This window comes from Apis laboriosa, unplaced genomic scaffold (assembly GCF_014066325.1).
Source record: "Apis laboriosa isolate Shangri-la unplaced genomic scaffold, ASM1406632v1 scaffold26_cov146, whole genome shotgun sequence".
Lineage (NCBI taxonomy): Eukaryota > Metazoa > Arthropoda > Insecta > Hymenoptera > Apidae > Apis > Apis laboriosa.
Window position 1 is genome coordinate 2494034 of NW_025222592.1, and position 16277 is coordinate 2510310.

General features: G+C 17.6%; 1 protein-coding gene across 1 annotated transcript; it reads right to left on the reverse strand.

The window, feature by feature from the left end:
* Positions 1-134: 134 nt before the first annotated feature.
* Positions 135-13666, reverse strand: LOC122713706 (probable peroxisomal acyl-coenzyme A oxidase 1). Its single transcript, XM_043934415.1, has 11 exons — positions 13089-13666; positions 3581-3740; positions 3043-3211; positions 2849-2972; positions 2647-2766; positions 2378-2493; positions 1915-2084; positions 1491-1653; positions 1082-1425; positions 740-995; positions 135-649 (listed from the first exon to the last, which is right to left on the reverse strand). The coding sequence occupies exons 1-11, from the start codon at positions 13201-13203 to the stop codon at positions 389-391; spliced, it is 1998 nt and encodes a 665-aa protein (XP_043790350.1). The 5' UTR covers positions 13204-13666; the 3' UTR covers positions 135-388.
* Positions 13667-16277: the final 2611 nt, after the last annotated feature.

The following is a 16277-nucleotide window of genomic DNA, read 5'->3' on the forward strand; positions in this document are numbered from 1 at the left end:
TTAAACATTAAATATTCAACAAAAATTAAATGTTTATAAAATTATCTTCAACATTGCATATATATTATAATTATTATATGTTAGAAATCGATATTAACATAATTACAGCGATAATTTTTTTTTCTGTCTTATAATATATAAGAATATTTTTCAATCTTGTATACATATTAATAATTAGCTATTGATAATTAGCTATTTAATAGAAGCTAATTATAAAAGATTTGAAGAAATTTAATTTTTGATAAATAAAATATAAAAAAAAATATATAAATTTCATATATAAAAATAAAATATAAAAAAAATATATAAATTTCATATATAAAATATAAAATAATAATTATAATTTGCTTAAATTATTTTTTAAATTAAAATATAAAAAAAAAACATTTTACAAATTGCTTTTAAGAAATGGTTTCAAATATTTTTCAAAGGATTCGTTCACGCTTTCATGATTTAAAGGACTCTTCATAGCTTCAGCATACAATCGTTCATAAACATTACCATCATAAGCGCCTAAAGCTGAATTAAGAATTTCATCACAGATATCAAAACCATCAACAATACCCACAGCATTTGGACGGATTGTCATCAATAATTCTTCTAAACGTGATTGAAGTATCTGGACATCATTTTGCTTCATAGAACAAAACTAAAAAAAGATAATGAAGAACTTTAAATTCAAATTTGTTTTTATTAGTAGTAGTTAATTAATTTTATTGTACAAAAAAAATTAAATTACTTGAAGAAAATCGCCACGTTTTTGTAATACCCAATATATGACATACAATTCACAAAGTTGAAATAATACTTGTTTTAATTGATCACTAATCGAACTTATTTCTTTAACACCTTCAACGAATGTTTTTACAATGAAAGCTCGACAGTGTGCCTCTGCACAATAAGCTAATTCGATACTAGTTTGATTCCAGGCGTCTTCCGCAGAAATGCCATTATGTATTCTACGATCCATATTTTCCGTTGCTATACGTATAATTCTATAAAAAAATAAAAATCTTATAAAAAAATCGAAGAATATTTATATTTATATATTAAATATTTCATATATTTGAAGAAATTATACCCTGCTGCTACCATATGATATGCTTCAGCAATATAATCCAAATTATTGCTCCAAGGGCGTTGTTGTATTTTTTTTGCTGCATTTGAAAGATATTGTACAGTAACTGGTAATTTTTGACCATTAACAGCTTGTTTCCATACTTTTACTAAGTATCTAGCTGTTTGTAAAAGTAAGACCGTATTTTCTCCTTCATAGGTACAGATAGCTGTCACTAAACCATAAGTTGCTGGAAGATTACTAGCATCCATATATCCATGTCCACCACAAGATAATCGAACTTGTTCTACTCCAGCTGCTGCATCTGCAGATGCAACTGCTTTTAAGCAACATGACAAAGCATGTAACTACAAAAAAAATTAATAAAGTAAAAAAGAAAAATCCTTCAGTAAAAAAGATATAAAATTAGTACCTCTGGTAACCTATCCAATTCTCCATGATCCATTTCAACATTGATAACATTGTACATGTCCCATATCCAATTAGCAGTTATTTTAAATGCAAAACATGTAGCAAGATGAGGAAAAATTTTGTATTGTTGGGTTACATAATCAAGGATTTGTACCTCAGGTTTTCTGAAAATAAAAAAAAAGAAAAAAAGAATATAAATATAAATTTTTAAATTTCCTTGTTTATAAAATATATTAATATTAAAATATTAAAATAATATAAAATTAATATTGTCAATAAAAATAATTTATCAATAAAATTTTTACTTGCATTCATTTAAAAATAGTAAAATTCATTTAGAATAGTAATAAAATAATATTATTTTCTTTGAAAAGTATAATATGAAAATATTTTAGATACGAATATATAATTATTTTTTTACTTACTCCGAATTTATTTGACCCTGACGTCTCACTGCACTATATCGAACCGAAATAGTAACAGCTTTTGATAAATAAGTTACGATATCATATACTAACACTACTCGAACGAATACCATTGTACCATATGTTAATTTATCATTCAATGCTTTTACATATGTTCCATCTTCTAAAACCTATAATAAAAAAATGGAATATTATAATTTCCAATGATAATTCCAGTTTATACACAGTTCTATTTTCATAGATATAAGTATATTACCTGAATGTTCACACTGCCACCGGAAAAATGATTTAGCAAAAAAGAAAATAAGATACAAAAATAAGAAAAATTATTGTTATTCTTCTAAGATTATATTATAATGGTAAATTTCAGTTTTAATGAAAAAAGAAATAGAACTGTTTTCTTTTTTATAAAATTTTTATAAAATAAAATAAAAATAAATATATTTTCTTTTTTTTTTTTTACCTTAGAATTCTTCATCAACATATTCTCTCGTGGTATTCTGAAATTTTCGAATCCAAGAAAACCATTATTGGTACCATTCATTCCCAATTTTGTACCAATTTCTCCAATTTTAATACCTAAAAATTAATTATAAATTAATTTTAATTTATATAAATAATGATTTAAAAAGAAATATTTATATAAATTAATTTTAATAAATAAAATAATATTTATTAGGTTTTTTCTAAAATATAAATTAAATAATTTTTATATTTAAAGTTTTTACATACCTGGTAAGGGTTGATGTGTATTCACATCTCTTAATTGTACAATGAAAGGATGAATACCTTTACATTCCCCTTGTGTGTATAATTGTGCAACAACTATTGCATGATTTGCAGTATGTCCCACTAGAAATTAAATTTATAAGTAAATTTTCAATATATATAATATTTTATGTTTCATTTTTATTATTTATAAAATTATACTCACATCCTCCTGGCCACCATTTATAAGACGTCAAAGTAGGACTATTCAAAATGAATTCTTTTGTTTTCGAATCGTATATCGCTGTAGTTTCTAAACCTCTGATAAATGTTCCATGACCTAATTCAGTCTAAAACAAAAAAAAAAGATTAAATTTATTGTGCCATAAATTTCATCTTTTAATAATTCTTGTATCTTACTTGAGCATATGTTCCTATAACATCACCATTCCAAGATCTAGTTATCCAATATTCTTGTTGTTTTATAGTTCCTTGTCCCATAATAGATGGTAAAAACATGGCATAATGTAATACTAATGGATTTCCATCTTTTAATATTGCAGATCCAAGTTTAGCTCCAAAAATATGACTGAAAAATGTGTAAAAATATTATTTTGCTATATATATTTGGTATAAATTTATTTACTACTTTACTACTTTAAAATTTATAGAAATATTAAAAAAATAAATAATATTTTGTATTGCAAATATATATATTCTCTATTATAAGTTTAACATTCATATTTGATTACACTATTTACCATTATCATAATCATCATTATTATCACAATCATTAAATAATTATTTTTTTTTTTTTAATTATTTTGTTTTGTTTTTGTTTCTGTTATTTCGCAGCATATGCTAACTGCATTAATTCATTTATATCATATATAATGTGAACAAATAAAATATCACTTAATATAAATACAAATAATTCTTGCATTAATAAAAAACTTACGTGAAATCATCCATACCCGCTTTTCCTGTTTCTTGCAATTTTCTAAGTTTGTATAAAACTCTACATACTTTTCGTACAGCATCTTCATATATCTCTTTATGACTTTTATATTTTACTGGTATATTATTTTGTAATTCTGGATCACTTAAAAAATACTTTTCTAAAAATTAAAATTAACATTAAAATTGATTATTTTGTTAAAAAAATATATATAAATTTTATATAAAAATAAAATAAAAATTATATGAAATTTATTTACTTTATTATATTGTTATATGTCATGTTTATTTATAAATATTATTTATAAATATTTATTAAAAATTATTATAAAAATTTTTCTTTAAAAAAAATACTCATATATCCTTTAAAATGGAATTTAATAATGAAATAACTTTTTTAAAATTAGAAAACGACTTTGATTTTTTTATTAAAAGAATTAATTTAATAAATAATGTGTAAAAATTTTTTTTAAATTGTTATTGTCAGAATCTCAAGTAAAAAAGAAAAAATTTCAATTTTTAACTTTTTTGCTTGAGTCTATAATTTTAAACATGTAAATCTAATTAAATTATGTACATACATAATTTTTCATTGAAATTAATCAACATATACAAAAAGTACATTGAAAAATTTAAAGATTTATTACAATTATTGATTAAAAATCGTGAAAAACTATAAATTTGAATATTTTGCAATTCATATCAATAATAAAACTCTTTCTAATCTTTTCTTTTAACATCTCAAAAAGTTCCAGTTGTTTTCTGCAATTTAAAAAAAATTATTCCGATTTAAAAAATACATTTAAATACGTGAATATGTTTTTTTTCTCTGCTTTATATCATTTTAAATCATTACTTTCTCTTCAAATGTAATTAATGAAATAAAAAATTCATAAATATTGAAAAAAATAAGTAATAAATAAAAATTAATTTATAAATATATTTATAATTTATTTACAAATATTTATTTTGTAATTCTGGATTACAATATTTATATTTGCTTTTATATTTTTTTATGTAAATATGTCTTATAATAATATTCTGTTGCAATGAATATTGAAAAAAACAGTTGTCATCACTTATATCATTTGCATATATATATATATATATATATATATATATATTACTATATTTTATTGTTAATAAGTATTAAAAAGACAAATATAATATTCATTATTTGATATTCCATTTTATGATGACCTTAATGTTGAAAGTTTAATTGTATTTTTTATAATATATAACACACCTATAAATCTAAAGAGTAAATAAAATGCATATCCAAAAGAAATATTATTTTATCAGATATAATATTAAATATAAGTAAGAAATAATGAAAAAAAAAAAGAAAAAAAATGTCAATTAATTTATAAAAAATTAACAAATAACGCTATATTTATAATTTATAATTTATAACTACATCATAATAACATATATTTTATTAATCATATTTATATATAAATTAAATTTTTATAATAATTTTATTTTATAAAATTGATTTTATATGCAAATAACAAATATATAGAAAAAAAAACGTAAAATTATATTTTTATTTTTATAAAGAATCGATAATTTATTATAAATTTATATATATTATATAATTATATAATTATATATTATAAATTTACATTATATTATTAAAATACATTAAAACAAAAATTTAAAAATCGATATAAAATTTTATCATAATGTATAATTATATCAGAAATTAAATTTTAATTTTAAAATTTTAAAATTTAAAATTTAAATTTTATTTTTAATTAAAATTTAATTAATTTTAAAATTTAATTTTAAAATCTTTATCTCGAATATTAAAATATTATCGTTACAATAAAATCTAATCACAATAAAATGTAGAGATTGCAGAAATTAAACACAGGAATAAAAGATTTCTATTCCATCCAATCCCCCGCCCCTACCTAAGATAGAGACTTATGTGCATAAGAATAAATTTTTATATCTGCAAGAGAAGGACATAAAATCGCAATATAAATTAAATTTTTGCATAGATGTTTTCAAATTGCAATCTTTTTCTCAAATATATTATTTTTTTTTAAATATCTTATTAATAAATTATATTATACGAACAAAATTTAATTAATGAAATAAAAAATTCATAAATATTGAAAAAAATAAGTAATAAATAAAAATTAATTTATAAATATATTTATAATTTATTTACAAATATTTATTACAATATTCTTTATTATTTCAATTCTTTATTACATCAATCGTTAAAATGATTCGAAATTATTGAATGCGTAGTTAAAAAATTTAAAAGTTTAAGTAACTTTTTTTATAGTAAATAAGTAAAAGAGTTTTTTCTTCATCTTTATCTTAAAGATATCTTAAAGATATCGATGACGATTCTGAAACAAGTATTTTACTATTCTATGTTATTCTTTATCATTTCAATTCATTTTATTTTAATGCTTTTTTTTAAGCGATTTTTGCATCATACAATTTTTTTGTAAATGTAACGGATTTAGTAAATAATGAAAATATTTGAAACAATATAATTATATCGTATAATTATATCATATAAATTATTTCGCATTACTAGTAAAAAAATAATTTAGCATAGTAAAATAATGAATTCTCAATATTATATAACTGTTCTTGGATTTTATATCATCATAATGATTATAAAATCTATTTAAAATAAATTAATAAAAATAAAATGAGTTAATATTCATTGAGAATTAGATAAAAAAAATTGATATAGATATATATCAATTGTAAATAATTATATAAATATACGATTATTAATTTCGTAAATTTACTAATGCATTTTATAATTATAACATGTAACTTATAATGTAACGAATATTGATAAATAATGCAAAATTATTATAATCCAAATTTTTTGTTCTTCAATTTTTTATTTATTTATTATTTATTAATTTTTTCTATTTTTCATTTTCACGGAATTTATTTACAGAAATTCATTTATGAAGATTTAAAAAATATTTTATGCAAAGGCATTAAATAAAAAAATATTAAATAAATATGTGAATCGAATGAATTTATTATTATTTTTAACTTATTATTTTTTCACAATATAATCAATATTGTTTTTCAAATATAGAATCTAAAATAATTTTCAAGAGTTTTAAGAATTGAAATAAGTAATTTAAAAAATTCTTTTTACATATATTCATATGAATTTGAATTTTTCTTTTATATAATACTTTTTTAAACAATTTTTTAACATTTGCAAAATTTTGTTTACATTTCTTTTTTATAACTATAACTATATATATATATATTTCAAACCAAAAAACTGACAATGAATAAAATATGGATTTCTTAAAAAAATTAAATTATTAATTTTTCTTTTATATGAATTTTAATGAAATATTTTCTTAACAATTAATCATTAATTCAAGTTAATTATTAGTGATTAATTAAAAAATGTTTTGAGTTTTAGAGCGATATATAAGATGATCAAAACATCTGTTCCTTTGAAAAGTAAATTCTAAAAATCAATACAAATATAAAAGTTAATGTACAAAAATATTAATTGAGACTTATATATTATATTATAAGCAATTAACTTTGCATTATAATCTTATTATATATACCTCATTATAATCTTATTATATATCATTATTATATCTACTTACCTTGCATTATAAATCCAATATTCTAAAGATATTCCAAAAATATATTAAAATTTTGAATATAATTTTTAATTTGCTTCATTTCAAAACATAACTTTTCCTATAAAAGTACTTTTCGCATTCGATCTTATAGAATAACTTTTCGCATTCGATCAGCGACTAAAATGTTGTTCAAGAGAAAAACATATTTGATTTCATAATAAGGATAATATATATGAGATTAATAGCAATAAAACTTTATAGAAAACTTTATAAAAAAAAAAAAAAATTTGAAAGTTATTATATCTTTGAGAATAATTTTTAAATAAAATTTTTAAATTTTAATTTTTAAATAATTATAATTAATGGTTAATTAATAAGATAAGATTTATCATTCAAGAATGAATAAAAATTAAAAAAGAAAAGAGTTTAATCAAAATCATAATATGCGATTTTTTCGGTATCAATAAATATGTCTTTAAAAAGAACTACAAAAAATTGTATATTTAATAATTACTTTGACAATTTCAAAATATATAATTACAAAATATAAAATATAAGATATAATTATCTAAGAGAAAAGATATTTTGATAATTTTTAAATATATTTTAGAAATCAATATTCTAATTAACTTTTCCCTATGTATGTAATCGCCGCTTAATCTTTCTTTATAGATATTTAAAAAAGATTGCTATCATATTTTTCAAGCAAAATTTCGTATATGTATATTGCACTTATTTATATTAATGTAATAATTATCTATATTAAATATAGTTTATTAAATATATTATTAAATATATTTTATTAAATATATTACAAGTAGCAATACTTTTGCAATGAAATCGAATACGAACGTTCAAATAAAGTGATGACTTAGGAATTCAAAAAATTCAAAAAGGAAAAATAAATATCGGTATATGTTGAAACAACTAACGGTATCAAATTCCATTTAGCATGTTCAATCCGAGATTCTATTTTCAAGAATTAATGGAAATATATATCCAGTCCATGAGATTTTTATAAAAAAAGATAATTTATGAAAAAATATTAATGAATTTTATAAAGTTTTATTTCTTTAAATAAATTATTAATAAACGCACACTATAATGTTCTTATTATGGAATGACTTGTATTATTAAATATGGAGTCTTTTGTCGATAGGATTATTCGTTGATCGAGATCAATAAGAAATTTTTATAAATATATATTCTATATTCTACAAACAGTTATATTTATTTAATTTTATCTTAGTAAACATATGCAAAACATCGAAGAAAATCAGTGTTAAATATTATCGAAATATTATATTTTTCAAAAATAAACAAAATTTTTAGCAACATTTTTAATATTTTTTAATTTTTTCTGTTGAAAATCGCGACATACATATTGCGATAAACTTATTATTCGATAAAAATTAATGGATTTATTACATGCAAAATTAAGAAAATTATAGTAAAAATTACTTTAAAAATGACAATATAATTATTTATATTATTTAACATAATAACATAATAACATAATATTTAACATAATCATTCTCGAATATTTAAGGAAATTGCATTTGGAAATAAAAATATAAATAAAAATGATTAAAATTTTGGATTAATAACATTTAACAAATTATAACATTTAACAAATGTTATAACAAAATAAAAAAATGGATGAAAAAAGTATTAAAATTATTTATGTACTTAACATAAACATATTCAATTACAATTTATAATAATGTATACAATTTATAATAATAAATAATACAATTTATAATAATATAATAATATATATTTATATTAATATATTATAATATTTATAATATAATCTATAAAATCTATATTTATAATATAATCTATAAAAATCTTATACAAGTAAAAAAATGACAAAAATTTGAAATATTTTTTAATAAAAAAACTTAATTTCAATATTTCAAAAAAAATTTGTAAAATTTTTATAAAAATGAATTCTGAAAAATGTAGATTTGTTACACAATTGTTTAATTCTATTTATTAAAAAATATCGTAATAAAAAATTTTTTTAATAAGATAATATAACGGTGCATTAAATAAAAAAATTTTATCATTTATTAAATGGCCAACTTAAATTTAATGAAAAATTTTATTAAAAGGCATGTATAAAAATGAGATATAGTACAATAACACAAAAAATTAGAATAAATAATTCGAACGGAATTCTACTATAAAACTTTAAAATTATCTACTATAAAACTGCAAAAATTAATTTGCAATATGGAGAAACCAATAATCCAAGTGATTAAACATAATGATAATAATATAAGTTATTAATATTGTAATATATTTTTTTTAATAATTTAATATATTATTTTTATACAAATTTCACTATTTTTTTATAAATTATTTTTTTAAATTATTCTATAGTTGATAACAAGTATATATATAATGATTCTATTATTTTGTATATTTTTTTCTTTTTCAAATTTCATAATTATTTATTATATACATTATTTAATTATATAATTTTTTTAAATATTCTTATTTTAATATTCTTATAAAATTAAAAATAAAATATAAAATTATATATCTTGTAAGCAAAAAATACTTATAAATATATGAAATGCATGTGGTAATAGCATTACAATTAAGATAATATGTAAGTGAACTAGTTAAAAATTTATTTCTTCATGAATTGTAATAGATTTGAAATATCTCAACCGCAATGTATATCAAGCTTGAATACAATTGTTATAATTGTTAATTCAATCTGAATTGATTTATATTGGGACAAAAATAATTCACTAAAATAATTACTGGTATTACTGAGCATCTATGGCAATCTTTTCAAAAAATCTTATCAATAATTTTTTCAAGATATTATTTAATCTTTTTCAAATTTACAAAATGCGAAAAATAATAATAAAATATAAAATAATAATGATAGATATCAAATATAATGCTAATATTGCTATTATTTTAACATCGATCATTAATTAATTATTCAAGAATTGTTTTATATTTTCGCCCATTTTGAATTTCATTTCAAATCCATTATAATCCATAAATAGCTTTTTGATTGGTTCATTTGTTATACATTTTAAGCTGCCTACTATGGTATGTTTGTTAAAACAATAGATAAGTACAATCATACGTTTATGCAGCTGCGAATGTATATATATAAAAGAATATGTATAAATTCTATTTATTAATAGCAATATTTTTTTGCAAATATTTCGAAAACTTAAATAGTGTTACATGCAAAAATAAAAATATGCATAAAAAATAAAATATTCAAATTTTTGTTCTAAAAACTATTTAAAAATCATTATCAAAATTGGCGAAAAAAATTCTTTTTTTAGATCTTTTTTTATAAATTAAAAAAAAAAGATATTTTAATTATATTTCTGTATAATTTTGTCTGATATGTTTTTTAATATAACCAATAATTTAGAAGATAATCGAAAAAACTAATTTTATAAGCATTTAATTGATTATTTTAATATTTAAAAACTCGAAAATACATTTTCTTCTTTGTTTTAAATTATTTTTTTATCAATTAGAATTATTCTAGAAATGTCACGAAAAAAATTCAAAAATCGAAAATTCTATATAAAAGAGACATTCTATATAAAATATATATATAAAATAAATACTAATATACATATAAAAATTATATATGACAGAGAAAATACATATTTAAAATACTGTTGCTAATTTAAAATATCAATATTAAGATATTTAAAAAAGTTTTTACGTAAAAATATTATTTGAAATTATTAAAATATTGTCAGTTTAAATTTGCAGTTTTTACATTTTTGGAATTTTTTTTATAATTTGGAATTGTTATATATTGTTGGAATATAATTTACTTTATAAAAAATTTAAATCTATAGATTTGATTTTTAATTTTGTTGAAAAAAAGAAATAATAGAAGAAATATTGTATTTTTAGTTTTATTAATTTCTTACTTATTTATATTAAGTTATTTAAATTATCTTATATTAAATTTATTATCTTATTTTATTATCTTATATTAAATAAAATTGAATGCTAACTTATTGAATTTAAAATTTGTATGTAAACAATTTTATAGCTGAATCAATTCAAATCAAAGATATTTTATAATTTAATTTATGTTTTTTTTTCTTTCATATCTTTTTTATCTTCAACTAACAAAAAAATATAGTTTATTATAATTGTATAAATTTTTTGCATTCATAAATATTTATGTTTTATTATAAAAATTATATGCTTTTTATTATAAATATAATATTATTATAAAATTTTATGCTTTACACACAAATTTTTTATTTAGACACAAAACATAAGAATTATCTATATTAAAAAATCAAAGATAAAAACATTGAATATATTATCGATGATAATGATTTTCCTAGTAATCCTAGTAATTTAATTTGCATATTTTTTGCAAGTCATTAAATAAATTAGATATTAAAACTTTATATTTACATAATTCCATTCAATCCGGAAAAGTTAATAAAAAGAAAAATATATGAAAATAAAAATACAGCTTACACCAGAGTAAAAATTAATTAGAAAGTGTAGAAAGTAGAATATAAAGAAAAAAAAAAATAGTTACGAGAAAGCGATAGACGAGAAAGGTAATAGTTAATTATAGCAATATATTATCGATGAAAAGATTCAGATAAAAATGGATAAAGATTTATAATACATAATTTCATTTATGTTATTGTTTTATTTATGTAACTTTATAATATTAAAATATTAATTGCATAATTTTATATTTCTGCAAAATCATCTAATATAATTATATACTTAATATTATTTATAATATTATTTATAATTATTTATAATAATTTATAAATGAAATCTAATAGCGATTGCATATCAATTTTAAAATTGAACTAAAGCATTCTAAAATTAAAAAACAAATATCAAATGAAGATATATGTAATGAAAAATATATACAATATCTCAAAATCACTCAAGATATATTCGTAGAAGATAAAACATTAAATAAAACATTAAATCATTTGAATACATAATATAAATAAGAAAAAAAAAAATATTCAATTATAAAAAAAAATTTCACTTTAATTTTTACTTTTATTTTAATTTATAAAATATATATGTATATATACATATAAAAAAAAAAAAAATTTATTTTTGTATTATCAAAGGATTGTGGGTCCTATTGTGGATTTTTTAAAATATTTAATTTTTTATTATGAAATCATCAGTTTTCAATAGCATATCAAAACCGCATATTAAATCAAAGAATATTTATTTTTTTTAAGATTTGGAAAAAATCGTGTTATATTAAATCAGCCATTAATTGGAATATTAAATTTTACTATTTATGTATAGATTTTCATTTAAAAATCTATATATAATATATATAATATATAAATTTATATATACATATATATATATATATATATATATATAGTATATATAGTTATATATATAGTATATATAGTATATATAGTTTTATATAAACTATGTATGATAATATTTTACTAAAAAAAAGTGAACATTTATTTTCGCAAATTTGTATTTAATTTGTAATATAATATATATAATATATATAATTCAATTAATAAAAGAAAATTATATAACTCAATGAAAATTACATTTTTCAATTATTTATTAATCAATTAAATGTAAATTTAAATATAAACAGAAAACATTATAAACATTTGATGATTATACTTTCAAATATTTTTTAATTCTATTCCTAAACTATTTATATTGTTATCTATTTTTCTCTTTTCATCTCATCAAATAATTAAAATTAGAATTTTAAAGAAATAATAAAATCTATTAATTTATTGTTTATAAATATTGTTTATAAATAATTTGGATTATTTTTTAACAAAAATCTTTAAGAAGTTTCAATTAAAAATTAAAATTTGCATTTTAATTTTTAACTTCATGCACATGAAAAAATTTGAATTGTACCTCGTTCACGACGTTCTATTGTTTTCTCTGGACTGCCATCGAAGAAATACGTTAATTCAATAGGTTGAAATGTACATTTGTTTCGTTCATATTCTAGATCCTTATTCACTGTCATTTTTTGCTATGTATAATACACAAGTTATTGCACGTTGTTTATATAAATAAAATATCAAATCAAAATTAAATGTTATAATTCAATAATTTTTGCTTAACTTAAAAATTAAATATGTTCACTTATATGTTTGTCGCGTTCAATATCAAGTTACGACTAAACATAAAACGTTTAGCGAAATTCACTAAATAATACAAATCCCTACTACACTTAAATTCATTCGCCATTTTCCCCTGATATAATACCAGGAAAGTCACTACATATGCTCAAACGTATTGATGGCGTCATCAAGATTATTGGTGGTTGATGAAAATCAACACAGAAATGATAGAAATGCTCTTCTTCGAAAATACATGATATTACATGATTTTATTATTATAAGTTTATAGATTTGACACTATCAGTCAATATGCATGATATTTTTATGAATGTATAAATTAATGAAGATAAACAATCAGACTTCCATTTTTTCCACAGAACTTTTTATCAGCGAACAATAAGTAATAGAAATGAAATTGAGAAGAAATTCGTATTTGAAAACATGATGCGATATAATGCCATCTATCGTCATTTCGTAAACTTCATAGTTGATATATTTTGTTTTATTAACGAAATTTCATATTTCATATTTTATTATATATGTTATTTCATGTTTTGTTAATAATATAATTTATTATTATGACATTAAAAATTTTTTTTCTAAATTTCAATTATTCGTCATGAAAAAATCAAATTTTTACGATAAATATATAAAGTATATAAGAATAAAATAAAATAAACTCAAATCCTATTTTAAAAATTCATAATATAATCATAATATAATATAATTAGTGATAACAAATAATCAAATAGATAAATAAAAAAAATAAAAGAATGCAAGAATTCTTATTATGCAATCTCTGTAATGTAATCTCTGTCAATAAAACGCAATTTATTATTGATTTTTAATTTCAATAATATGAATATTATAATATGCACTGATTCGTCTTATTGTTAAACTAGTTTTCTGATTGGCTGGAACGATTCTGTATTTACTACACTACATAAAAATTGAAGTGAATAACTATATAACATATACTTCAACTATAAATTTTTATATATATATAAGTCTTACAAGAATATATCTTGATTAAAAATATAGAAATAAATTATTATAATTAATTTATTTATATAAAAATATAATATAAAAATTATTTAAATTAAGAGTGAAATATAAATCTGAAATTTAAAATAAAAATGTACTTAAATTAAAAAATATTGAAACATAATGAAAGAATTTAAAACTAAAGAAGAAGTTAAAAACTAAATAAAAAAATTATATAAAATACAATAGAATTATATAAATATATTATTAAATATTATATAAATTATATAAAATAAAATAGAATAAATCTTTATCAACTTTCTGATCTTTAATAAATCTTTTATATTACTCGTATTTATTAATTTTATATCACATATACATTTTAAAAAATCTCCCATATATTATTTATAATAAAAAATAAAAAACTAAATTGCATGTTTATCAATTTTATTATTGTTTAGTGTCCTCCAACGATAATTAGAAAAATTAATAGAATATATTTTATAGATAATAGAAAATATTTTATAGATAATAGAAAATATTTTAATTTAAATCTTAATGTTAAAATTAAAATCTAAAATCATATAGTTTAATAACAGTATCTTTATCAAAAACACGCCTATCTTATTCAAAGCGAAATAATATAAAATTGAAATTTTTTCTTCAATTGAAGAAATACTTCTAATTACAAAAAATAAGAATTGAAAAAATGAATACAAAAAAACAAATGAGAGAAAAGAAATAAAAAAATGAAAGAGAGAAAAAATGAAGAAAACATTTAAAAAATGAAATCAATCAGTCGATCTTAGATTACAATTTATATCAAAATTTGTTGTTTAAAAAATTTAATCTACAATATATTTAAAAAATAAAAAAAATATATGTGTAATATATTTTTCTTATTTCTATTATATTATTTCTCTATTATTTCTAAATTTCATTCACATAAAATTGTAAAATAAATTTGAGAAAAAGAAAAGATTCGATTAAGAAATAATTGGATTTGATGTTAATTTTTAAATAAAGTTTTAATCTAATACTTAATAAATTATAAAATAAATTTTAAATACATATACATATAATAATATTTTTTCAGATTTTTATTTACAAAATATCAAATGATATTGTAATTTTTTGTATTAAAAAATGATTATTTAAACTCTCTTAAATTATTTAAGAAAAAAACTCAAGTTTTTAATAATCAATTGCTTAATAGCTAATTATATAATAGTTAATAACTTTAAAATTAAAAATTTATTTATATTTTATTATATATTAAGAATGTAAAACTGAAAAAAATTAAGAACAGTTTTTCAGGAAATTGAATATCAATCACTTAAATTATAAATCGACTATATAAGATAGAAAATGATCAAATCCAAAAATATAGGTTGCTATACTTTGTCATAAAATGTTTTGATTTATAATTTATTTATTTATTTATAATTTATATAATTTTAAATTAAATTTTAATTCCAACCATTAATACTTCAATTATTTTCTATATTGAATCAATAACATATATGATTCAAAAATCAATAAAAAAAATATTGCATATCATTTTATTTTGTAACTCTGTGAAATATATTATATTCATATTAATTATTCGTTATTATTATATTATTTCTTATTTTCTATTTTATTCTATTAATTTTTTCTATTTTAAACATTTAAATATTTAAAAAAATTTCACGTTTCAGTATCAATTCTTTTCTTTAATTTCAATTTGAAAACTTTAATTAAAATATATATAAATGATATTATAAATAATATTATATATGTTATATTATATATACATGTATGTATATATATATATATATATATATATATATATTATGTATATATATTATAAAAATATATTATAAAAATATGAAAAAAATATATTTTTAATTTATATTTTAAAAATTTATTTTAAAGTACAACATAATATACAATTGTAAAATATATTTTTAAAGACATGTAAAAAAAAGAAGTTATGATGAATATATTCTTC